This window comes from Geotrypetes seraphini, chromosome 3 (assembly GCF_902459505.1).
Source record: "Geotrypetes seraphini chromosome 3, aGeoSer1.1, whole genome shotgun sequence".
NCBI lineage: Eukaryota > Metazoa > Chordata > Amphibia > Gymnophiona > Dermophiidae > Geotrypetes > Geotrypetes seraphini.
The window spans coordinates 142982958-143007746 of record NC_047086.1 but is presented as its reverse complement, the minus strand read 5'-3'; the positions used below and the strand labels follow the sequence as shown (position 1 = coordinate 143007746).

The following is a 24789-nucleotide window of genomic DNA, read 5'->3' as shown; positions in this document are numbered from 1 at the left end:
TTCTATTAAAAACTTAGAATTACAACATATGTCAACTCATTTGCATGACCCCTCCATATTCCAACGCATTCAAAATCTTAAATATGAATATAATACTATGGTCTCACATACAGCCCGACGCGACATTTTTATTTCCTCTTCTGGTCATTATATGGGAGACAACCTTATGGGTCGCCCTTTAGCTAGATATCTTAAAACTAAATCAAAACGTTTGCACATCTCAGCTATTCAAGACTCATCAGGACGATTAGCAACAACCAGATCTCTGATTTCCTCCCAATTTGAAAAATTTTATACTGCTTTATACCAATCTGAACTTTCTACCCCTGAATCAGACATGGATTCTTTTCTTACCTCCTTAACCCACCCAACTATATCAGAAACCATTAAAGCAAAACTAGACGCTCCCATCACCACGTCTGAAATTGAAACTGCTATATCTTCTTTACCCACTGGGAAAGCCCCGGGTCCAGATGGCTTCACTAATGAGTTTTTCAAAAATTTCCGAACTCTCTTGGCACCTCAACTCCTCACGTATTATGATTTTCTTCACTCCACTCCGGATAAACAATTCAATTTTGCTGAGGCCACTATTGTAGTTATTCCTAAACCAGACCGAGATGCTACCTTGGTTAAAAATTTTCGCCCTATCTCTCTCCTTAATCTGGACTATAAAATTATGGCTAAATTACTAGCATTGAGACTCACCACAGTGATCCCATCCCTTATACATAAAGATCAAACAGGTTTCATCAAACAAAGATACATTGGAGATAATTTACGCTTATTTCACCACATCAATGCCCACGCCAAAACACTGTCAGATCCTGTGATTGGTCTGGCCATAGATGCTGAAAAAGCCTTCGACCGTGTGGAATGGCCATTCCTATTCCAAGTACTGAAATGGTACAATTTTGGTCCCTTCTTCACAGATTGGATAGAAACACTGTATAGACAACCTACAGCCCGTATTTTGATTAATAATTCTCTTTCCAACAAATTCCCCCTTCATAGAGGCACTCGTCAGGGCTGTCCCCTATCACCATTATTATTCAACTTAGCGTTGGAACCTCTCCTATCAGCTATCCGACAATGTCCCCTAATTAAAGGTATCCCCACGTCCAATCGAGACATTAAATTAGCAGCCTATGCTGATGATGTTCTTCTATTTCTTAGAGATCCTCTTGTTTCTTTGCCCCATCTTATTAACATTATCTCTCAATACTCTCAGATATCTGGATATTCAGTTAATTGGGAGAAATCGGAGATCTTTCCTCTTAATGACCATATTTCCTCCTCGGATCTAGCTTCATTTCCTTTTTCATGGTCACAGAATGCTGTGAAATATTTGGGGGTCCTAATTCATAAAGATCCATCACATGCTCAAGACCTTAACATTTCCAAAATCAAAGCATTAGTTTCAAACACTACAACTCGTTGGTCACCACTCTATTTGTCATGGTGGGGTAGAATAGCTTCCATTAAAATGACTCTAGCCCCGCAAATTAATTATACCCTCTCCATGCTTCCTCTCTTATGCCAGAAAACATTCTTTCGCTGGCTCAATATGAAACTCTCTGAATTTATCTGGAACAAGAAAAAACCCCGTATCGCTCTCGCCAAACTGAAAGCTTCTAAAATCAATGGTGGATTAAATTTACCAGATTTTTATCACTACTATATAGCATCTCTAGCTAAATATGGAGCTCATTGGATAGCTGATCCTATTCCTCAGGATCAACCAACATGGTTCGAAATGGAACGCTTTTTATGTGCACCATTGCACACCTCCTGCTTCCTCACGGTGTCAGTACCTAGACACTTGAGAAAGTATTCTCTGCTGAGTGCAACGCAGCACGCCTTTCATCTTCTGGATGCAACGGCTAAGATTTCTATTAGTGAAAGCCCATTCATGTCTCTTTGGAATAACTCTAAAATTCAAAATAAAGGCAGATCCCTCTCATGGAAGAGGTGGCAGCGGGCGGGGGTCGAGTTTGCTCATCAATTGGGCTCTTCTACTTCATTTATTCCTTTTGACATTTTTTGTTCTGCATATTCACTTCCACCCTCTATATATCCCCAATGGCTTATGCTTACCGCAATACTGTCTAAACTACATATGCGTCATGACTTTATGACTTCTATTCACACTGTTCGTCACTGGTCTACTCTGGCCTTAACAAAGGGTAGAGCGATATCTCTTTTCTATGGTATTCTAAGGGACCATTTTTTCACCTTTTCACCTCAGTTAATGAACCATTGGGACTCGTGTCTACAGACTGCGTTAACTGACATAGATTGGGAACTTTTCTGGTCTTCCACGAATCGCCCTCTTCTATCTTCAAGAGTCTCGCAATCAATGTTCTTCGTTATGTGGAATGCAGTATGGACTCCATTTCGCATGTGGAAAGCGAAGTTAAAACAAGATTCTACTTGCTGGAACTGTTTAGTAAAGTCTGGGACTCTTGACCATATGCTCTTTCAATGTTCTATGGTTCACTCCTTCTGGATTCATATTTGGGACACTATAAAATCTATAACTAAATGCTCAGGAGAGATTTCCTTGGACATTGTAATTCTTCGTTCTCAACATCCTTGTTTTGCACACACAAACTGTCCGCCTAAACTCATTGATGCCATGTTTGTAACAGCCCTTATGCATATTCTTAAAAACTGGAAATCACCCTCACTACTCGACTACACCTTTTGGTGGAATTCTCTGAGCATGTATCACAAATTTGAATCTTATGCATATGAGAAAAATATGATCTCTCAACTCTCCACGAACATGGTGGGGAAAAAATCACCTTGGTCATTTTTAGATTCATATGTTCATTCTACTCCATAGACACTTCTGCCTCTTTTTCTACTCATCTATCTCTTGCTCTTTCTTTGTCCCTCCCTCTATCTCCCTTTCTCTTTTTCACTCTCCTCGCTTTTCTGCTTTTCATATATCTTCTACTAGCAGTTGCACATATCTTGAATTCTTTTTTATTAATCCGGTTATATGTTACTGACTATAGACATGGTCTTATTTTATGTCACTGGTTCTCAGTCAGATTTTGTGTGTTTACACTGCTGTCTGTATATTTCTTGAAATATTCAATAAAAATCATTGAACAAAAAAAAAAAAAAAAAAAGCAGATGGCCAGCACTAGAGAAGAAACTCAACAGGGAAGGGTACAGGGACTCTCCCCAAGAAACAAGTCTGTTCTGCTCATATGACGACATATAACACGAAACAATCATGTAACATTTATCCTTGTAACGAAGTGAAATAAACAGGCCACCTACCCGAATGCAACTTGCACTAAGAGTCTTGGAGTTCCAAAAGATATTCCATGCTTTTTACTTTCCATTTTTTTTATCTTCTTAAATACACATATTTCCTTATGTTTATTAAAAATTTAATCTATCACTTAAACTTACCACAGATCAGAACAGCGGACAAAGATATAAAAATAGATAAATAAATAAATGGAGTTCCATTATAATGATAGGAAAGCCTAATAGCATTCATATAGTAGAGAAAACATATACAGTATAAACATTCCAAGGTATCTTGCAGAGACCAGAAGTATAGTTAACCAGCCATTGATGAGACTTAAAGAATAGTTATCTTATCCTCTGCATCAATACTAAAAGCTATATGTTAAATGATTGTAGGTATGATACGCAACCTAGCAGTAATGTTTAACTGTGCCCCTGATGCAGATGTTCTAATGAGAAAACATGCTGTCCCAACCACTTAAATGAACAACTTCCTTGCAATCTTCAACAAATACTCCAAATCAAATTGTCTACTCGATGAATGTCCGTCTCAGATCATGCAAGAGGCAATACCAGAATTCAAAAGGGATCTATTTAACTGGGCAACATACTCTCTCAAAAACGGAACTTATCTGGAAAATATGGGACACATCCTCATTACACCCATACCCAAAGACCAGAAGATCTCGCTCACTATGGCGTCCAACTATAGACCCATAGCGAGCACCCCCTTCTTCACCAAAATGCTGGAAGGGTTGGTCAACTTGGAATTAGTAAATCATCTAGATAAATTCTCTCTCCTAAATGACCACCAATCAGGCTTTAGAAAAGGATTCAGTACTGAAACAGTCCTAGGCTCTCTCATTAACCACCTATATAACCTTTTCACTCAAGGTTCCAGCGCTCTGATCCTACAGCTAGACTTCAGCAGCGCCTTCGATCTCGTGGACCACGAGACAATGCTCAGGTGCTTAGATGAAATGGGAATATCAGGAAGAGTATGGACCTGGTTCAAAGGATTTTTAACCAAACGGTCTTACCAAGTAGTCCATGAAGGAACCTACTCTAAACCCTGGCAAAGCCCTTCGGGAGTCCCACAGGGCTCCCCCCTATCTCCCACCCTGTTCAATATATACATCTCCTCCCTAGGCAACCTATTGCAAAAGCTTAACCTAACCTACTACATATACGCAGATGACATCTCCATATTAATACCTATAACAAACGCGACCTCAGCAAATTTAAAACAAATCTCCTCCATCATGACCGCTATAGAAAAATGGACTCTAAACTTCAAACTGAAACTAAACTCAGAAAAAACAAAGTTTTTCCTTGCCAGCCCAAACGAAAAAATATCCGCAACTACAATACATGTAAATGGCCATGATTACCCAATACAAAAAACCATAAAAATACTGGGAGTCACCCTGGACACCCACTTGACTCTAACAGATCACATAAACTCAGTGACCAAAAAATGCTTCTTCATCCTTTGGAAACTGAAAACCATAAAAAAATACTTCGACCCGCTATCTTTCAGATTACTGGTTCAGTCATTGATTCTATCCACCCTGGACTATTGCAACATCGTCTATTTGGGGGTACTTAAAAAAAATGTGAGAAAATTGAGAATAGTACAAAATACGGCCATCCGCTTAATATTCGGTCTAAAGAAAAGCGATCACGTTAGTCCATACTACAAACTCCTTCACTGGTTACCAATTGAAGCACGAATTCAGTTCAAATTCTCCTGCCTCTGTTATAAACTAATCTGGGGATTGGCCCCCAGCTACCTCCTACCTCACTTTGAATTCCACTCCTCTAACAGGCCTACCAGAAACCATAACCTCTTCACATACCCAAACATTACAGGCTGTAAATATCAAACCTTCTTTGACAGAACATTCAAATTCCAAGCAGCCAGACTGTACACTTGGCTAGGTTACTTCACCGATGGCGCCAGAGAATCATATAGTGCCTTTAGAAAAGAACTAAAAACCACCCTGTTTAAAAAATTCTTAACCTAACCAGACTCCCCTCTCATCCAAACAATCCCGTCCCCCCTCATCAGCCAAAACTCCATCTTTAATTTACCTACCAGCATGCTCATTGGTGCCCGTCCTCCGCTAACGTACCAAGTAATTAAAATAGTTCCTCACCAATACTCCTAAGCCATCACTATCATCTTTAAAGTCTTTCTCCTTGTAACTTATTGACCGCGCATTCTACTTTCTCCTCTCCTACTTATGTTCTCAATTATTGCTGATTGTATAAAGTTACTCATATAAAACCATGTAATAAATTATTGCTGATTGTATAAAGTTACACATTATAAAACCATGTAATATTCCGACCCTGAAATTTTCCTTGTATCATCATACGATGTTCATTTCAATACTTTGTAATTCGCTGTCTGTACAGTTTTTCTTCATTGTGAACCGCCTAGAAGTCGAAAGATTGTGGCGGTATATAAGAATAAAGTTATTATTACAGTTGATACTAAACATTGATTCGCATAGCTATCAGAGGCTGCTCTTCTAATAAAGTTATGTACATCTACAGCCACTGGCTGGCCTGTCTGTGTTAGAAACCAATGGAAATGCTGCAGCCCACTGGCTCATCTCACTCATGCAAGCTTACCTTAGCATGCTGTAGGTCTTGTGTCTTCCCTTTGCCTCCATCTAAAACACATAATAAAATAAACCTTCACCAAATACAAAAAAGGTCAAAAATGAGAGAATAAAAATTGGGGAGAGGGGAGGGATAGGTAGCCACAACATGAACTTAAATTTTTCTACATCATGACCTGAATAGTATCCATTTTCTGATGTGAACATCCTCACATCAGAAAATGGATAAATGTTTACAAGACCAGCACTACTTAATACCTAAAAGGTTATCATCACAGCAAATGAAGGCTCTAAAACAGTCCCTACCCTATCCAAACCACAGGAGGCACAGTGAAGCAACCAAGAAGCAAATCAGGAGAAAATGGGAAACAACCTAAGAAAATACTGATTGCAGAAACTGCCTCTGCTGGTGGGCGAACAAGATCTGTGGGTATTTGTTTTGGTGGAAAATTGTATGCTTTAAATTAAGTTTAAGAGAGAGAAAAATTTAATTCTGTATGTTTCAGAAAGAGCAAGTCACCACTTTTGTTTTCTCTGACATTGAATTCATTGAATATTTTTATTATTTTTTATGAATGTAGCCTTTATCCCAATGATTTAAATGATACAGATATTAATACATGGGCAATACTACAGAAATAAGGATTTCAAGGTATATTCAGTGAAAGGAATAGCAAATAGGGACAGTGCAAATTGGGACAGTGCAAACTGCCTTTGGACGCTCTCAGATGGCAACAGATACCAGTTGATGAGAGGAGGCCGAGAAGAGTTTCTAAAAGCCCAGTTCCCTAACTTAATGACATTGAGATCTTAATCTCTACAATGCAGTCTCTACATGTTGCCTGCAGCTCACCTAGGAGCATTTCCTCTGACGTTGGGATTTTGGGTCAGAAGAAAGGCTTCCAGGTCAGCCACCAGCAGCATATAGGAACCACTGCCTCATAATTGCAGGATTTGCAGGTTAAGGAAGAGGCACTTTGGGTCAATCTGGAAAGAGGGAATGGAAAACATTACATTGGTGAGGTATACAGGCCAGAAGAAGTATACAGAGATTCCACTCCCCCTTTTTGGACCTGCATAGGATGAAGTTAAGAGGTGATAGGCTCCGGAGTAATCTAAGGAAATTCTTTTTTACAGAAAGGATGGTAGATGCATGGAACAGTCTCCCAGAAGAGGTAATAGAGACAGAGACTGTGTCTGAATTCAAAAGGGCCTGGGATAGGCACGTGGGTTCTCTCGGAGAGAGAAAGAGATAATGGTTACTACAGATGGGCAGACTAGATGGGCCATTTGGCCTTTATCTGCCATCATGTTTCTATGAGTATGGTAATAGTAGATATTCAAAATATAGCTGTAAAAGGGGAAGTACTACTAATAGATGATTTTAACATGACAGATGTTGATTGGGGTATTCCTATTGTGGTTCTTCTAGAAGTAAGAAGATCCTGGAATCTGTACAAGGAAAACTGTTCCAGCAATTGGTAATGGAACCCATGCAGGATGGGGTCATACTTTTCGAACAGGAAAAGAGTTTCTAATGTTACAGTGAGTGATCATCTGGCATCCAGTGATCACTGCATGGTACGGTTTAATATTAAGACAGGTATAGAGAGGGCTCATTCAAAAGTACAGGTTCTACACTTTAAAAAAAAATCTAACTTTGTCCAGATTGGGATAACATCAAGGAATTGTTGTCTGGATGGGAACATCTGGAAGAAGTAGGAAAGCAACAGACAAAACTGAAAAGAGCTATTATAAGGGTAACAAACCATATTGTAAGGAAAGTAAGTAAAAGTAAGAGGAAAAGAAGGTCACTTTGGTTCTCAAAAGTAGTAGTTGAGAAGGTAAAGAATAAGAGGTTAGCTTTCATAAGCTACAAGCGATCGTATAAAGAGGAAGACAGGCAAAAATATCTGGAAAAATTAAGAGAGGCTGGTCAAATAGTCAGGAATTAAAGATGCAAATAGAAGAAAAAACTGGCATATTTTAGATATTTAGTAATGAAGAAGATGTGCAAAAGTGGCATTGTGAGACTCAAAGGTGAAGGGGAGAAATATGTTGAAGCTGATAAAGATAAGGCTGAATTGCTTAACAAATATTTCTACTCTGTGTTCACAGCTGAAGCGCCGGGAGCAGGACTGCATTAGTCAAATGCAAATAGAGATGGAGGTGTGGTAGACCATGATTGATGTTCAGAGGATTGTGTTCCTGAGGAGCTAACTAAACTAAAGTAGGACAAAGTGATGGGGCCGGATGATGTTCATCTGAGGGTACTTAAGAAAGTTCTGACGGCTTAACTGGCTAACCTTTTCAATGCTTCTCTGGTACTGGAGAAGGGCGGATGTGGTCCCTCTCCACAAAAGTGGAAGTAAGAAAGAAATAGGAAACTACAGGCCAGTAAGTCTGACTTCTGTGGTAAGAGGGATCTTCAAAAGGTTTCCACACTTTTATTTTTAAATACTATTTCTTAAATATCTCAAAAACAAATACATCACTTTTCCGCATAATCACCCTGATTTGCGATACATTTTTCCCACTGTCCTACTAATTTCTTAATGCCATCAGAAGAGAATGTTTTTGGTTGAGCGCGAAAACATGAAAGTGCGGAAACTTTTGAAGAACCTCGTAAATTAATGCAATGCTTTTAGATGATAGTGACATTTCAGGATTACAGGACTCAAGGCAACATAGATTCACTAGAGGCAGGTCTTGTCAGACAAATCTGATCAATTTCTTTGATTGGGTAATCAGAGAATTAGATAGGTGGTGGATTTAGATTTTAGCAAAGACTTTGACAGTATTCCATACAGGCACCTCATAAATAAGTGCCTTTGGTATGGGCCCTAAAGTGATGGCATATGGGAACAAACTGAAAGATCTCAATGTGTACATGTCAGTCTTATATTGTTTGAATGCTAACTGTCTATGATTTATTTACTGCCTTTTCATGAAGAAATTCACATAAAATGGTTTACAATACATTGAATAGTAATCGTACTGTACTCTTAAGTATTTTCCCTATCTGTCCCAGCAGACTCACTATTTGTGGTACCTGGAGCAATGAAGGGATTAAGTGACTTGTCCAGAGTCACACTGAGCAGGCTGGGATCAAACTCACAACCTCATGATGTTGAGGCGGCAGCTGTAATCACAAGGTGCAAACTTAGAACATAGGATGAAGGGAGGGAGGAAGGGAAGGAAAGAAACATGCTGCAGGTGGGGGGAGGGCAGAGAAAGGTAGAATTGGGCTTGAGTATGTGGAGAAGAGAAATGGTGCACATGGGGAAAGGAAGAAAGAGGAGAACTGTTAAGCATGGTCATGGAGAGCAGTGAGTTAGAGATGCATTTGGAAGAGAGACGGAAGGGAGACATGTTGGATGTGGTACTAGAGAGGGAACAGTGGGACAGATCCTGCATGGGGACAGAAAAGGATTTGAGAAGAAGAAATGTTAGACATGGTGGTGGAAGGAAGGGAGAAAGTGATGCAACATAGAGCTGGAGAGGGGCAATAGAAGGAGATATGTTGGGCATGGGGCTGAAGGGGAGGGGTGAAAGATGCTGCATGGTGCAGAGGAAGGGATGAGAGAGGAAAAAATGTTGAGCATGACAGTAATGGTAGTTGGAAAGATGAGCCTTGGATTCAGTATCTTTCTCTTTTCTACTCCTTCTGCAACAAGGGAGAGAAGAAGAGATGGTAGACAATGAAAGAAGAGATGTTGCACACAGGGGTGGAAGAGAGAGGAAGAAATACTGATGTACAGGAGGGGTAAGAGGGAAAGAGGGAGATGTCGGATAAAGGGGCAGAAGGGACAGAGGATTCTGTACAATGGGAGGGAAGGACAGAAGAAAGGAGGAGATATGTTGGACCCTGGTAGGAGGGACAGAAAAATGGGACAGGAGGATGCTGGTAGGGGGAAGGGGTAGAGTGGAAGGGACAGAGATGTCAGGCTTTGAGGGGAAAAGAGGAAGCAGATGCTGGGCAGGAAGCTGGGAATGGTGGCACCATGTGGGAAAGGAGAGGCGGGGCAGGGAAACTGACAGGGGAATGAGCACAGAATATTGAATACAGTGGGTAAAAATCTGGTAATAGTGAGCAGACTGAAGATGGAAGGAAATGGAAGAGTGGGTGAGAGAATAAAATGGAAATTTGTTAGGAAGCTAAAAAGTAAAGACGTAAAGGGAGCAAGAGTGAAATTCGAGGGGACTGAGGTAGAAGAAAAAGAAAGAGAGGAAAGAGCTAAATGGAAGGTTAATATGTCAGAGGCAGTTGTAGTGAAGGAATGGAACAAGACAGGAGAGAGTAGAAAAAGAAAATGGAACCAACTTGAAGGAAAAATAAATCTCCAGACAACAAAGGTAAAAAAAGCAAAAATGGAACCAACCTGAAGGAAAAATAAATCTTCAAACAACAAAGGTAAAAAAAAGCATTTTATTTTGAATTTATTGACTGAAATATTTTAGCTTTGGAAAATGTGTATAGAATATGTCTTTGTATTGTGTTCAATAGAAAAAGAAATGCAATTCTGTTTTTATTTCTCCAGTGTTGAAGTTTTGCTGAGTTTAACATTTTGGGGTTCCCAGTTCAATTTTTGGCTACTTATTTATGTTTCTAATTTATGACCCCTTGTTCTGCATTTGGTAATGGCAGGTGGGGAACTTGGAGGAAAGAGGTTCATGGGGGCCCTCCTTTATTTATTGCCCTGGGCACTACTAGCATATCCAACACTGGGCCTGACCCTTGCTGTAGCTGGTGGGGATCCCCAAGCACTATGAATTGAGGACCTCTCTTCTACCAGGCATGATAGTTGCTGGCATCCTTGAGTCATTGAAGTGCCAGCATCTGTGGCTCAGGGATTTTGCTGCTACCTGCCAAGCTTGGTAAAAGTGAATTTTGACCACCTTCGGAGAAAGTCTTCAGCTGACAGAACTTGAGGATCCTCATCAGTTAAGAGTCTCTGGCAGAAACCCATTTACAAAGCAGGTATTCTTTCCAATTAATATTTCTGAAATAAAGTGTTCTTGCTTATTTGTAAATGGGTCTCTGTAGCACAATTAAATGAAATAGCTACTTCTGAAGTTTATGGGGACGGGTGAGAATGGGTTTGATTTCTGTCCCCATGAAACTCTCTGCTCCATTTGTGAGTGAATACTGATGAAACTAAGCTGCTGGTTTCTGAATTTGGTGAACCAGTCAGATTGCTCAGGGGTGTAGGTCAGGCTCTGCTTCTCTCTACACCCTGTTCCTGTCACCCCTCACTGCTCACAGCCCAAGAACACTGTCAGAACAAAGTGACAAAATCTGCAGGTTACACAGGTTCTGAAACTTCTGCTTATATAGAACTGATCTGAAAGAACAGAATGTGTGTGTACACAAACACACACAGGCAACTATAAATAACAGCTACTATATGCCATCTCTGGGAACCCGCCCACCAGCTAGGGGTTATATAACCATTCAGAAACACAACATTGCATCATTATCCCAAAAGAATACCAACACCCACAGGTAATCACACATATGTCTACAGTAAGAAGGATTCACCAGGAAAATGCTTATATACAAGTCTTCAGATTACACATCTGACCCCATGCTGTTCTATCAAATTGAACAGCTTTGTTTTTCACATGTGGCCCCACTTTAGGGCCCCATATTCCCTCAGGCTTGTGCTGAATGTTGGGTTCTGTCTACTAAACATTACCCCCTAAACAAGAATGAAAAAAAATATTTTGTACAATGGGCACTTTTGTCGACCTCATAGAAATCAGGAACATGGAATCACCGCTAAGTACTGAATGCTGGTAAGAGGTAAACCAAATGTTTTAATTAACATAAACATTAAATTCCTCCCTTACACCTTTGAAGATGATTTCTTTTTATTTATCAAATTTCAATTATCTTATCAAGCCTAAATCTTGTACAGAAAAGATTGATACAGTCCAATATATTTCAGGAAAACAAAAATATATAAAGAAACATTATAGACGAATCATTCTCAAGTCCACTATTTTTAGATCCAAGATTACATAGAGCAAACATATAACGATAATTCTAGAATAAACTAAAAAAAAACAAAAAAAAAAACCCAAGAGGAAATTGCATCATCTGACGCCTGGTTCCCAGAGACTATCGATCATTTAAGAGCTCTAAAGGCATTTCATGGATAGAAAAGTAGTTAGATGAGAATGTTAAAAAAATACATATTCAAAGATTGATATCTCACTATACATTTGCATGGATATCTCAAATGAAGAGTAACTCCTAGTTTCAAAAGCAAAAACTGACACCTTCGCTTTTGTGTATCCTGAGAGACATCTGGGATTATCTGGATCTTAAATCCCAAAAATTATTTGTCTGTTTTTAAAGAACATTTTCAAAATCCACATTTTATCTGGCAAAAGTACCTCCAAAGCCACTAATGTTGAGGATTTAGCTACTTCTTTATCAGAGGTCTCCAAAATAGTTGAAATGTCTTAACTGTTCTTCATTTTTGATTTGCTGGTCTTGTGACCTCCTAATAGTTAAAAAAAAAAATTTGAAATCGTATATATACGCGGATGACATTACAATTATTATTCCCACAACCTCATTGACTCAAGAGACAGAACAAATCACCTCATCTGTCTCTACCAAGGTAGAACAATAGACTACGCAATTTAAATTAAAATTGAATCCAGAAAAAAGTATTTTGGGGGGCAAGTCCCAATAACAAGATCATGAATACCTTTGAGATTAAATGGGTTAGATTACCCAATTAATTCTACCATCAAAATCCTTGGTGTCAACCTGGACCGAAGCTTGACTTTTGAAGAACATACCAACTCTCAGGTTAAAAAATGCTTTTTCACTTCATGGAAACTTCATACCATTAAACACTATTTTGATTTCTTCTCTTTTCAACTGCTGGTCCAATCTTTGATCTTAAGCATCTTAGACTACTACAATACTTGGGATCTTTTAAGACAACCATCAAATGACTAAGAATCATTCATAATGCTGCAGTCCGTCTCATTTATGGTCTCAAGAAATCGGATCATGTAAGCTTGTATTACAAAAAAAACTACACTGGCAGCCAATGGAAGCAAGGGTCATTTTTAAGTTTGCTTGCCTTTGCTTCAAAATCTTAACAGAGATCATCCCCAATTTGTATATCTCATCATTTCAAATTTTCAGGCACGACTTGTACACGTAGTGCTTACTTATTCGCTTTTCCTTCCCTGAAGAGCTGTATATACATGAGATTCCTTAATAGAACATTATCATTCCAAGCAGGCAAATAGAATAAATGTTTAACCAACTTTATTTCAAACGCACTTTCCTATCAAACTTTCAGGAAGTAAATTAAAACCTATCTCTTTGATAAATTTCTCTGACCCCATTCCTACCTTGATGTATCTTTAAAATACCTCTAGATAAATGTCAGTCTTAACATGCGAATGTAATTTTGAATATTTTTTGTAATGTCTCTATCTTTATACCATCTCTTCCTCTGTAAACCACTCTGAACTGTTTGTGGTATTGCGGTATATAAAAAGAAAGAGGTTTATTATTTAATAATAATAATAATAATAATAAAAGAGAAAAAGGAGGAATTGATTCCTCTGGAACTAATACTTCCGAAAAATATATTTTCAACATCTCCCTTGATGTCACTGTGAACACCTGAGGGAAGTTCGGGAAACATAAATTATTATTCCAAGAACTATTTTCCAATATTTTATTTTCCTTCTCAAGTTCATATTATCTTTAATTATAACATCCTGAGTTTGAAGTATCTCATTCAAGTCCTTATTGTATTTATCAAGCCGAAATTTTGAAGAACCCATTTCAATTTTTAACTATTTCAGTTCTTCTTCTTGGTTTTTTAGTTCTTCCTTCCAGACATTGAATTGATTTCCCTAAATTAGCCACCAAGTCCCATAAAGAGTCAAGAGTTACTTTAGTAGGTTTAATCAAGGAATAATTTTGAAATTGCACAGTTATAGACTGCTCATCAATCTGGTTCTCATCCTGATTGCCTCCATTGGGATCCTGCTCCTTCTCAGCAATTGGCAAACTCACAGAGTCCTTAGATAGTCCTTCCTTCGATCAATGAGAATCCAGACCCGCTGATAGTACCACTAAAGCCTCTGGGACAGGAACCGCCACCAACGTCGTTGTATCCTGAACCCGCACTCTGAGGCTGAGGAGGTGGTGTTTTACAATCGGGGCTCAGCATGTAATCCAGCCTTGGGAGATCCGCTGTGCCTCCACTCTGTGCCGACATCCCTCCGATGTCTCAATATGTAGCCTCTTCACAAAGTTATCCAATGAGCCCAGCTGAGCGGACTTGGGGCGCCGCAAGGTTCAAGCGGAGCTCCTACTATGTGGCTTCGGCATGGAGGAAAGAGTTCCCCATATACCCAGGAAAATTACAAGTGAGTGTGGCCATCTTGGATCCCACCGCATCTGAAGATGATTTTTAACCATCTTCACTAACTGCAGAAATAACACTTTCCATCTTTTGCACAGAGCAAGGGTTTGTACATATCCACTGGTACACTAACTGGAGAGAAACACAATGAGAAGGCAATGTGGTTGCAGGCTTCTATTAAAATTCAGTTATTCTCCATTTATAAATGATGTTATTCTACTCAGGTACGGTTTCCAGACAAAAAAATAGGGGCCCTTTTACTAAGCTGTGTTAGGTGCTAAACTGCACCTAAATGCAACAAAAACAGCACACTGCATGATGCACAAAAACATCCTGCATTAGTTTGGTCATCTGCATGTGCCAAGTGCACAGTACATTTTTTGATAGGGAGGAGGTGGGGCACGGGTAGAGGGAGGACGTGGGGTGGAGAGTAGAGGTCTGCACGGGAACGTGGATCGCGGGAATCCCCCCTAACCCACGGGACTTCCACGGGGACCCCCCTCTGGCCCACAGGACTCCCACGGGGATCCCCCTCTAGCCAACAGGACTCCCCGGGGATGAAAGGCTTTGGAAGCAGGATTCGTCCATATAATATAAAGGACACGTCAGCCTTAGTAAAAGAGGGGGTTTATAAGTTAATTACCTGAACAGAAAACAAAAAAAGGGTTCCACCAAAGAGATTCCACATGGAAAACAGCAGCACAAACACAAAAGAAACTGTGGAATTGATGATCCTGTCAGAAGTAATTGCTGCTTTTTATGGGGACGGGCGGAGATGGAGGTAATTCCTTGTGGGGACAGAGAGGATCCTGACGGGAACGGGAAGGAGAGGATCCTGACGGGGACGGTGGGGATGGAGATGATCCTGGTGGGGATGGAGATGATCCGGGTGGGGACGGAGAGGATTCTGGCGGGGACGGGCGGGGATGGGTGGGATTTCTGTCCCCGTGCAACTCTCTAGTGGAGAGTTAGTACGTGCACATTAGTATGCATTAACTGGTTAATGCAGGGGACTTTACCGCCTCCTAATTAGATAAGGGCTTCTGTGTTAATTTTTTAAAATGATCTTCTACTAGTGATAACATTAGCACATGGCCATAAATGAACACAATACAAAAAAAATAGGGCTATTTAACGTCCATGCTAGAAATGGACAGCGCATGGGGAAAAAACAGCACAACGGTGTGCTAAGCCAATTTATTAGCACAGCTTAGTAAAGGGCCCCTTAAAAAGTCTTATCTAGAGCGTACAAAGAGAGATGGGGGGGACACTGATATGTGCCAAAAAGGAGACTGAACTCAAAGCAGTCACCATCTGATTTAAATTAATTTTAGTTTTTGTGTTCTGCTTTTGTCCCAATAAATTTACCCCCTCCCCCCCTTTTACGGAGCCGCATTAGGCTTTTTTTTATCGTTGACCGTGGCAGCATTAGCTCTGACGCTTATAGGAATTCTATAAGTATTGGAGCTAATACCGCCATGGCTGGTGATAAAAAAGCCTAACGCGGCTTCATAAAAGAGGGGGAGGGGGAAGTTAGGATACAAATGTTCAAATAATTACAATTCAATTCACATTATATAAAATTAGATAAACAGTAGAATCAAATGTAAAGACTACATAATCAAAATTTATATAAAATAAAAAATAAAACCAAAATAAAACCAATCAACTAATCTTTTAAACAAAATTGTTTTTATAGAAGTTTTAAGTGTAAATAAGAATGATCTTCTATACCTCAAATGGAAGATTATTCCATTCAGAAACTCTTTTCCTATCAAGCTGCATGGGAAACATTTTTGTAAAATTAATACTTAACAGAAGGGAAACCTATAGGCAAATGATTGCCCAAATGAAGAAACCTACTATGATCCATATAAGCAGGCACTAATCCATTTAAATTCCTATATGCTAAACATAATGTAAAAATTATTTGTGCCTGAACTGGCAATCAATGTAATAAATATAAGAGCCTCTTTCCTTTAATTTTCACATCATCTGATGATCTGAAGGTTGCCAAGCAGTGCACCAACGAATCAGCTATGACCAAAAGGACTAGCGGCATGTTGATACCCAAAATGAGTAGAACATGGATGATAATACCTCCTTACAAGTCATTTAGGGGTCCTTTTACTAAGCTGCAATAAGCACTAATGCGTGCTTACTGCAGGTTAAATTCTGCAGGGTGCATGCATACAGGTATCACGCGGTAGTTTTAGAATTGGCACCTGCTTTCCACACACTAAAAAATAGGGTTTTTTCATATCAATGTTTTTTATTGAAATAAAACCATCAAAGCATTATAAGCAGGACCATCATACAATAAACAAAGACCACCCACAAGGTCCACTCCACTATACAAAGCCCAGCGCATACACCCAACATGGGTCAGCACTACTCATACTGCACAAGTATAGAAAACATTGCACACAGTACCCTACAGAACTTCTCCAACGCCCCCACCCCCCTCCTCCCTTTGAACATCCAAAGACCCCCCCACACCATCTACCCACCCAAAAATATACTATCCACAATCCCCTCCATCCGCAAACCCACCCTAAAATCCACTAACAGTCAACCCCGAAGATTTCCAAAAAGCAAATCCCAATCCCGTTGATGTACATCAAAATAGCCATGACCCACTCCATTCCCCTTCAGATGGTACCGTTTCCCTTCTCCAATAAGAAGCTAGCAAACATTTGGCTGCAGACAACCCTATGCACAATAATTTTCTGCACCACCATACAGTTCTGAAATTGATTAAGTCCCAATAAACAAGTCTGAGGTGTACCATCTCCCCCAACCAGTCAGTCAAGTATCTAGTAATCATAGCCCAGTATGGTCCAACCCTAACACAAGTCCACCAAACATGGAAAAAGGTAACCCCCCCTCACATCTCCAGGAAACATAACATGGAGACGGTCAGGGGTATAATACCAGCGAGATACAATCTTGTATGCATTTTCCTGAACCAACACACACACAGACGCTTTTTGGATTTCAGAACAAATTATGCCCCATTGTCCCTCGGTCAGGAGAGACCCTACCTAGATGTGCCTCCCACTTACCCCGAAATAAGTAGGTGCTCCCTACATGCTCCCTACCCCACTGGGAATCTGCCAACCACCCCTGTGTCTGTATATAGTGGCGAAGTTGTAAATATTGGAAAAAATCCCCAAGAGGCAACGAATATCGCCGCTGCAAGTTAGCAAAAGGCCCTGGATTACATCCTGAAATACCCAACTTCTCCCACCTAGCAAATACTTCTGAAGTACTACCCACTACAAAGGTGGGTTCTCTTTGTTTAGCAGCCAAAGCCACCCTCCATCCCCACTGCCTCCTCATTTTACCCCACAATACAATAAGATGATTAAGAAAGGGATTCCCCTCCCCCCATAACCTAGCCCCTGTAGATAAGGACCCCCACATCCAGTTCCGCAAAGGCTGCTGCCCAACACAAAATTGCTCCATCTGCACCCCCAGATTATTCCCCTCCAAAGACCAATCCAAAATAAATCTGAGTTGAGCCGCCTGGTAATACCAGAGAAGATTCTTTTTGTCAACCAAGAAGCCTTACGTCCCCAAATAAACCAAAAAAAACGTTCTCTGCAATCCCGTCAATATCCCTCTGGGAATTGGAATAGGAAGTGTTTGAAATAAAAACAACAGCCTGGGGAGGATATTCATTTGACACCACTATGCGGCCCCCACCATGACAACCACAACCCACTCCATTGCTGGAGATCTCTTTTTCATCAAAGCCAACAAAGGCCCATAATTAGCTGAATAAAGTTGGGCCAAATCCCTGGTAATTTGAATCCCTAAATACCGAAGTTTTGCCCCACTAAACAAAAAGGAAATCCATGTTGAATCCTCCCTTCCTCCAATAAAAAAATAGGTTTTATTTTATAGTGCAGTGGGCGTGTTTGGAGGTGGAGAGTAGGTGTGCCTGTGCTAACTGGTTACTCAAACTAGCCTCAAGCATTTACAGTTGGTGCGAAATATGGAAGCACACCTAATTTTGGGGCTGAGGAGTGATTGTGTTTTACCTGTTTTGGCTGACTTGCAATGGCTCTCTCTTATTGCATTAAACCACACTAAGCACTTATGCATGGATTCTCTAAATGGCGCCATTGTTGGCAGCCATCTTAAAAATGGCCGCCAATTTCATGTCAATCAAACAATGGTGCCGTTTAGAGAATCACACCTCTGGCAAAAGGTAGGTGCCGGAAATGAAGGCCAGGGTTTTCAAGGCCTACATTTCCGGTGCCTACCTTTGATGTGAATCATGCCTACGTGCCGCAAGGCTCGGTCCTGGGTCCACTCCTTTTCAACATATTTATAGGGGATCTGACTCAAGGGCTTCAAGGTAAAATAACACTATTCGCCGATGACGCCAAACTATGTAATATAGTAAATGAATGCAGTTTACAGAATTATATGGCGCAGGACCTGCTTACATTGGCAAGTTGGTCCTCAACCTGGCAGCTAGGCTTCAATGCTAAGAAATGTAAGGTCATGCACCTCGGAAGTGGTGCCTAGCCTGGGCCAATCAGGTCTTAGGATTAGTGGGGATGGGCGGACCCGCTATGCCTAAGGCCTGATTGGTCCAGGCTTCTACAGCCTGGGCCAATCAGGCCTTAGATTTAGCGGGGATGGGTCGGGAAGGGGCGGGCCCGTCTCATTTCCACGAGGCGGGCCCGACGGCTGGACGGCAGCAAGACCCGTCCAGCCGACCAACATTGAAAGGTTAGTTGGGGGAGTGAGATTAGTTGGGGCGGGGGGTCGTTGGACTTTCCGGCAGGAGGAGTTGGGCATCCTCTTGTCGGCGATTACGAGTTTGGGGGGGGAGGGGGTTCCGGGGTTCCGACAGGAGGAGTTGGGCATCCTCCTGTCGGCGATTACGAGTTTGGGGGGGGGAGGGGGTTCCGGGGTTCCGACAGGAGGAGTTAGGCATCCTCCTGTCGGTGATGGGACAGGCGGCCGCGGCCGCTATACTTATTGCAGCAGGGAGATCCCTTGCCGCGATCAGTACAGCGGCCGCGTCTACTTACAATGTAGACCAGCATTTTGCTGGCCTACATTTTAAGCGTCTCTTCCTCTACTAGGGAGACGCGTAGGGCCGCTTAAGTTCGCCTAAGGCCTGTAGGCGAGCTTAGGCATCTTGCGGGTCTCCCTAGGCTCCCGGAGGCGCCTTCAGGCCTGCCTGGGGAGCATTTTTAAAAAAAAACTTGCATCCCGATTGGCTGATTAGACAGCTGTAGGACGCCTACAGCTGCCTAAAATCGGGATGCACTTTTGGAGAATCAGGGCCTTACTCTTTCCAAAAATACTAGGACTAGAAGTATGCATTGAAGCTAAGTAGTACATTTAAAACAAACCAGAGAAAATATTTCTTCACTCAATGTATAATTTAAATCTGGAATTCATTACCACAAAATTTGGTAAAAGCAGTTAGCTTAGCAGGATTTAAAAAAAGGTTTGCATAATTTCCTAAAAGAAAAATCCATAAGCCATTATTACCTGAACTTGGAAAAATTCACTGCTTATTTCTAGGACAAGCAGCATAACAGCTGCTTATCTTTTTGGTCTGTAGTGTCCCAGTATGTCAATTCTTATGTAGGATGGTGAGCTAGAGTGACCTACCAGTAGGCCCTAGTCACCTAAGGTGCCAGTAGTTAGGGGCAGAGCAGAGTAAACAGTCAGAACAGCAGGCCAGATGAGTAGCATTGCTGACAAGGTTCCCTCTGCTTAACCAGCTTAAAAGACAATTGAGTTGGCCAGGCAGAGTGGTAGGAGCCTGTGCTGTAGCTCCCTTCCACTATTCCTTATAGCTAGCACTGTAAAAATATGATAACATGCGGTCACAGAGTCAGTACTTCTGATGCTGACCTTGTGATTTCAAGATCAATAGTGGAGTAACATAGAAACATAGAAGATGACGGCAGAAAAGGGCTACAGCCCATCAGGTCTGCCCACTCTGCTTACCCACCCCCTGTCTATGCCCTAATGACCCAATTTCCTTATCTTGACCCTCGTAGGGATCCCACATGGGTATCCCATTTATTCTTAAAGTCTGGCACGCTGTCTGCCTCGATCACCTGCACTGGAAGCTTGTTCCAATAATCAACCACTCTCTCTGTGAAGAAATACTTTCTGGTGTCGCCATGAAATTTTCCGCCCCTGAGTTTGAGCGGGTACCCTCTTGTGGCCGAGGGTCCCTTGAGAAAGAAAATATCATCTTCCACTTCGACACATCCCGTGAGGTACTTAAATGTTTCGATCATGTCTCCCCTCTCCCTACGTTCCTCAAGAGTGTAGAGCTGCAATTTGTTCAGTCTCTCTTCGTACGAGAGACCCTTGAGCCCCGAGATCATCCTGGCGGCCGTCCGCTGAACTGATTCAATTCTGCGCACATCTTTACTGTAATGTGGCCTCCAGAATTGCACAAAGTACTCCAGATGAGGTCTCACCAGGACCCTGCCATTTGTTTCCAGGTATTTCGGCTTGTGGTTTGGATTGGAGGGAGAGATGAAAGGGTCAGCACGAGGAGGTCAGGGTGCGCAGTGGCGCCAGCGGGGGAGATAGAAAGATGCTGCACAAGGGATGGGAAGAATAGAAGCTGCAAGGGTTCTGCTGCACAAGGGAGCGATGGGAGGGATAGAAGCTGCAAGGGTTCTGCTGTACAGGGGGATGGGAGGGAGGGATAGAAAGATACTTCACAAGGGGATGAGTGAGAAAGGAGGAAAGATGCTGCACATGTGGGGGAGAGAAAGGAAATAGGAAGAATTGGGGTGGAGGAGAGATAATCACTGTACATGAGAAAAATAAGACCTACCCGAAAATAAAACCTAGTGCCTTTTTGGACCCAAAATTAATATAAGACAGTGTCTTATTTTCAGGGAAACACGGCAGTTGGGTTTTTGCCAGGTATTTGTAACCTGGAATGGCCACTGTGGAAACAGGATATTGGGCTAGATGAAATATTGGTCTGTCCCAGTATGGCTATTCATATGTTCTTAGCTGTACAATATATAATAATAAATGTAAACTTCTTTGGTTGTACCACAGAAAAGTAGTATCAAATTATGACATCTTTTGAACATGCTTGTGGTGTTAGCCTTAATGAAGAAAATAAACAGAATCAAGGAACTTAGGTTTGCTGGGGTAAACACAAGGTTGATTTGCAGAGTGCATCCAGTACCCTTACACCTGTCCTATCAAGACCATGGGGACCCTGGGGTGTGATTCTGTGTATGGACCACTGAACAACTGCCCCTCCCTCTTATAATAGCAGAAACAATTTACACTTCTAAAGCAGAGAGGATACAGAAACTAAACAGATACCCTTCCAGTCTTAAGAAAATTGCCATTAATAAGCATTACCCTTTTTTCAAAAAAACCCACACTGAGCAGTTTACCTTTTTATACTTCCTCCAGTCTTAAATTAGCTCACACACGTGGATCTTATCGTTCACGTGCTTTCTCGCCACATACATCACATCCCCTGCTGCATGATGAAATCCTTTTCCAAACACGCCTTGCTGAGACAGAAGTAAATCTGCTTACACGTGTTAGTTTATCAGTCATTCGTTCAACTTTCAAATTAACGTGGGAGCATTCAGACTGCCTATCTCACTAGCTTTGTACTACAGAAGTATCTCGTACAATTGAAACAAACTTTTCAAAATGATTGTGGGTGCTAAACTCAAAAACATATTGCTTTTCACTGGATACAGTGAATGAGTTTGTCCAACATCGGCGTGCCCAACCAGACGGCTGAAAATAAAAATCTGCAGAACTCGCTCAATTCTTCTCTTTTAAAGGCCATGATCTGGCCTCACCCTCTGCATTTCCCACCCAGGCCCAAGGTAGGCGCTGTAGAGCCTCTAAATCCCCAGCTCGAGACAGCGAGGAGCTCCCCGTCTTTGAACCTGGGAGGAGGTGCAGGCTACAAGATGCAAACTGAGGGCTAAAGAGACCCGCCCCCTGGAGGCAAACCGAGCATCAGGCTACCCCCAACCCCCTCTTGTCAGTTCTGGCTCACCATGCACACCGCCGCCACCTCGCTCTCCGGGACTCTGGATTGCGGGCGCCGACCTCCCCCGAGCTCTCTCCGCCATGCTTCGCTCCATCACCGTGTTTAGCCTGCAGCGCCCGCGGTGGCCAGGAGGAGGAATACGCGTGGATGTATCGCACTTCCGCCCCGCAGCCTCCGTCAGCGCCTTGCGTTTCCGCCCTGCCTGCTAAAATTGTAAGGATAAGGGGCCGATAGGTCTGCAAAGGTTTGTGTTGGTCTTTCTCCATCTTCCTGTACAGGCAGGTGGGTTGAGGAAGTCGCGGCTGATGTAAAAACACAGAATTCTCTTAATATTATTATTATTTTTCTAATAATTTCTACGCATTGAGATACAGACGAAAAGTGGAACAAATACGAGGACCGTGCCTCTTGGAATTCTAACACCACTATATGTACATCGTCACCTGTGGTTTGTTTAATGGGTGTGGGATATACAGTATGTGTGTTGGTGGGGGTGAGACCGGACAGGGGCTAGTTTTAGGAGTGATATTTTGTCAGGATTTATGTGGGCAGGTGCAAGGGGTCAGTTTAGGAGTCGAAAAGAGCTGAGGAGTTTACAGTAACCTCCAATCAAAATTACCTTAATTAGTGGGAATACCCAATTCCATCTAGATCACCTAAAGCGCCACTGTCAGTGGTTCAAAAGGCTGCCACTAACTAGGCACTATAAAAAAAGATGCTCAGTATGATCTGGCCAAAAGAAAACAAACTCTGGAAATACACAAAGTTCTTGACTTCCCTTTATTTCTTCAAACAATGGTAAAATAAATCCACACCAAACATTAAAAAACTACAGTGATCCGGCATGGGCCGTGTTCGGCTGGCAAGCCTTTTGCAAGGGTCCAGTCGTGAAACCAATGGTTATTATATAGTGGAACAGGATTTCAATCTGGAAGAGTCCGAAGTGTAGAGCAAGACAATCGCTGAACTCTGGTATGCAGTGAAAATATGAATCTGGGGCCAGCTTCACATTTCTATATCTGGCTGCTAAAGAAAGATGCATCCAACTTCTGAGTAGGTCTGAGGCAAAAGTGGATGGGTATAAGCAAGCCTAGGCCCATCCATCACTGCTTACCTGGTTTGAAAGGACTGCTATGTTACACTTTATCTTAGCTTCAAGCTGCAGAATCTAAACATAAAACTTGCTATACTGGGACAGACAGAAGGTCCATCGAGCCCAGTAACCTGTTTCCAACAGTGGCCGACTTAGGTCCCAAGTACCTAGCTAGATCCCAAGAAGTAACACAGATTTTATACTCTTATTCTAGGAATAAGCTGTGAATTTCTCCAAGCCATCTCAATAATGGCCTATGGACTTCTCTTAGGAAATTATCCAAACCATTTTTAACACTGCTAAGTGATTTAACCACATTCTCTGGCAACAAATTGCAGAGTTTAATTACACATTGTGTGAAGAAATATTTTCTTCTGTTTGTTTTAAATCTACTATTTAGTAGCTTCATCACATGCCCCCTAGTCCTAGCATAGAAATGCATTGGGTCACTGGCTCACCGTGTATTTTCACATGGGGTTTGCTCTTCTTGTCCGATCCTGTTTAATTTTCAGTGCTTTATTTTAGCTCCAGACAGACAGGCTTTCTTGACCCTTTTTGTATATTCTTTGTATCTCAGGCTTGCTAAGAAAAAAACTAAATATGTTTGCAAAAATTGAAATGGTAGTGTGGCTTAAAACACTATGCTTCAGAGTAGGATCATCTTTACAAAGTCTTTGCGTATCAACAAGGGATCCAAGAGGAAAAAGAACAAAGAACCAGCGTGGCTCACTGTAGCGGTGAAGGAAGCGATCAGAGACAAGAAAACTTTGTTTAAGGAATAGAAAAGATCAAAAACGGACGAAAACTGGAATAAGCACAAACAACATCAATGCAGGTGCCATAAGGTGGTAAAAGAGGCCAAAAGAGACTACAAGGAAAAAATAGCCAAGGAGGCAAAAAACTTCAAGCCGTTTTTTCGATATATTAAGGGGTAACGATGACCATGGAATAAAGGGAGTGCTAACGAAGGACAAAGCCATCACCAACAACGGAACACATTTTTTGCGTCTGTATTTACCGAAGAGGATATACACAACATACTGGAACACATCAGGCTATCTGCTGGAAATGAAGACGGGAAACTGACAGGGTTGATGGTCAGTCTAGAAAAGGTATGCAAGCAGATTGAAAGGCTTAAGAGTGATAAATCCCTGGGACCAGATGGCATCCATCAGAGGGTCATCAAGGAACTCAAAGGGACTATAGCTGAACTGCTTCAACTAATAGCCAATCTGTCGATCAAATTGAGGAAAGATTCCGGAAGACTGGAAGGTGGCGAATGTTATGCCAATCTTCAAAAAATGTTTGAGGGGAGATCCGGCAAACTACAGACCGGTGAGTGTGACG

At 41.6% G+C, this 24789-nt stretch overlaps 1 protein-coding gene across 2 annotated transcripts in view; it reads right to left on the bottom strand.

Annotated features, from left to right (window-relative positions):
* Positions 1-22522, bottom strand: part of EIF2B4 (eukaryotic translation initiation factor 2B subunit delta) — a 126299-nt gene extending 103777 nt beyond the window's left edge. The window contains exons 1-2 of one of the 2 annotated variants that reach the window (XM_033937247.1): positions 22356-22522; positions 5911-5951 (exon numbers count right to left, since the gene is read on the bottom strand). In XM_033937247.1, coding sequence (XP_033793138.1) covers positions 5911-5951; positions 22356-22443 — 129 coding nt within the window. In that variant the 5' untranslated portion in view covers positions 22444-22522. Of the gene's footprint in view, positions 1-5910; positions 5952-21729; positions 22099-22355 lie in introns of those variants that run through there. The other variant, XM_033937248.1, reaches the window with a different exon arrangement.
* Between the last annotated feature and the right edge of the window lie 2267 nt (positions 22523-24789).